The 1,160-nt window shown below is 42.6% G+C and overlaps 1 protein-coding gene across 1 annotated transcript in view; it reads left to right on the top strand.

Moving 5' to 3' along the window:
* LOC101846608 (syntaxin-binding protein 1) overlaps nt 1-1,160 on the top strand; it is a gene marked incomplete at its 5' end in the record, with an annotated part of 28,598 nt that overhangs the window by 10,953 nt on the left and 16,485 nt on the right. The window contains 1 exon segment of the mRNA XM_013088619.1: nt 451-589. Coding sequence (XP_012944073.1) covers nt 451-589 — 139 coding nt within the window.

Below are 1,160 nucleotides of genomic sequence, written 5' to 3'. Positions count from 1 at the left end.
GGAGTGGAAAGATTGTAAGGGGTCTCTTACTGGGTTTGGAAAAAGGTTGACAAGCCTGAATACGTGTTGCAAGTGCCGTAGAACTCTTAATTAAATAAAAACTTGTGGGTGGTTGGCGGATGTTTGTACGATCCTCTCTGGTAGTAGCTGTAATGTTTGGCACTTGTGTGACCTCCTTGTGTGACCTCCTTGTGTGGCAAGCTCCTGAAAACTTTGACTAAAACAAAACTTATGGTTGGGTGGTTGGCGGGTGCTCTGGTGTGGTTTGCTTCTTCTAGCCTATCAAATATCTATCGTCCTGATCATTCCTCCTTCTTTTTTGTGTTTGTTACTTTCTTGTAACACCTCAATCTTCGACACTTATATATATGACTTAATTGTGTTGCGAGTGCCATAAAACTCTTATTAAGATAAAAAAAACCTTTGACAAAAACATCCGTGTTTCTGCAGGATTTGGCGATGGGCACGGATGCGGATGGGGAGAAGATCCGCGACCACATGAGGAACATCGTCCCCATCCTTCTGGATCAGAACATCACGGCCTACGACAAGATCCGCATCATCCTCCTGTACATCATCCACAAAGCCGGTAAGTGGGTGGTTGGCGGGTGCTCTGGTGTGGTTTGCTTCTTCTTTGCTATCAAACATCTATCGTCCTTATCTCCCCTTCTTCTTTTTTGTGTTTGTTACTCTCTTGTAACTCCTCTAATCCTAGGCACTTATATGACCTTATTGTGTTGCAAGTGCTGTAAAACCCTTAATAAACTTTAAAAGAAAAAAAGCTGGTAAGTCGCTGGACGTTGGTGCACGTCTCTTGGGCGAGTGATTTTTCATGATTTTGGAAGTCATTTGGGAATTCATGTTGTTCACCGAATCGCGACCTCAGGGCTTTCTTGTCGCATCCCCATTTTTTTGTAACAGTGAAAATGTGACTTCTTCTTAAGCTCACTCTTTGTTATAAACTGCTTTCACTGTTATTAAAAATGGAGATACGACAAGAAAGCACTGAGGTCGCAAAATGTTGAAATAAGGGGTGCTTCTGCATTGAGACACTTGGTTTCGGCCGACTCTAATCGTGAATTAAAAGTGTGTGGGAAAAATGAAATGTGGGGGAAAATTTGGAAAAAAAGAATGTACGTATACACCTGTGTCTCCCCCCC

This window comes from Aplysia californica, unplaced genomic scaffold, assembly GCF_000002075.1.
Source record: "Aplysia californica isolate F4 #8 unplaced genomic scaffold, AplCal3.0 scaffold00776, whole genome shotgun sequence".
Taxonomy (NCBI): domain Eukaryota; kingdom Metazoa; phylum Mollusca; class Gastropoda; order Aplysiida; family Aplysiidae; genus Aplysia; species Aplysia californica.
Note: the sequence above shows the minus strand (reverse complement) of the source record. Positions and strands in the feature narration are given on the sequence as shown.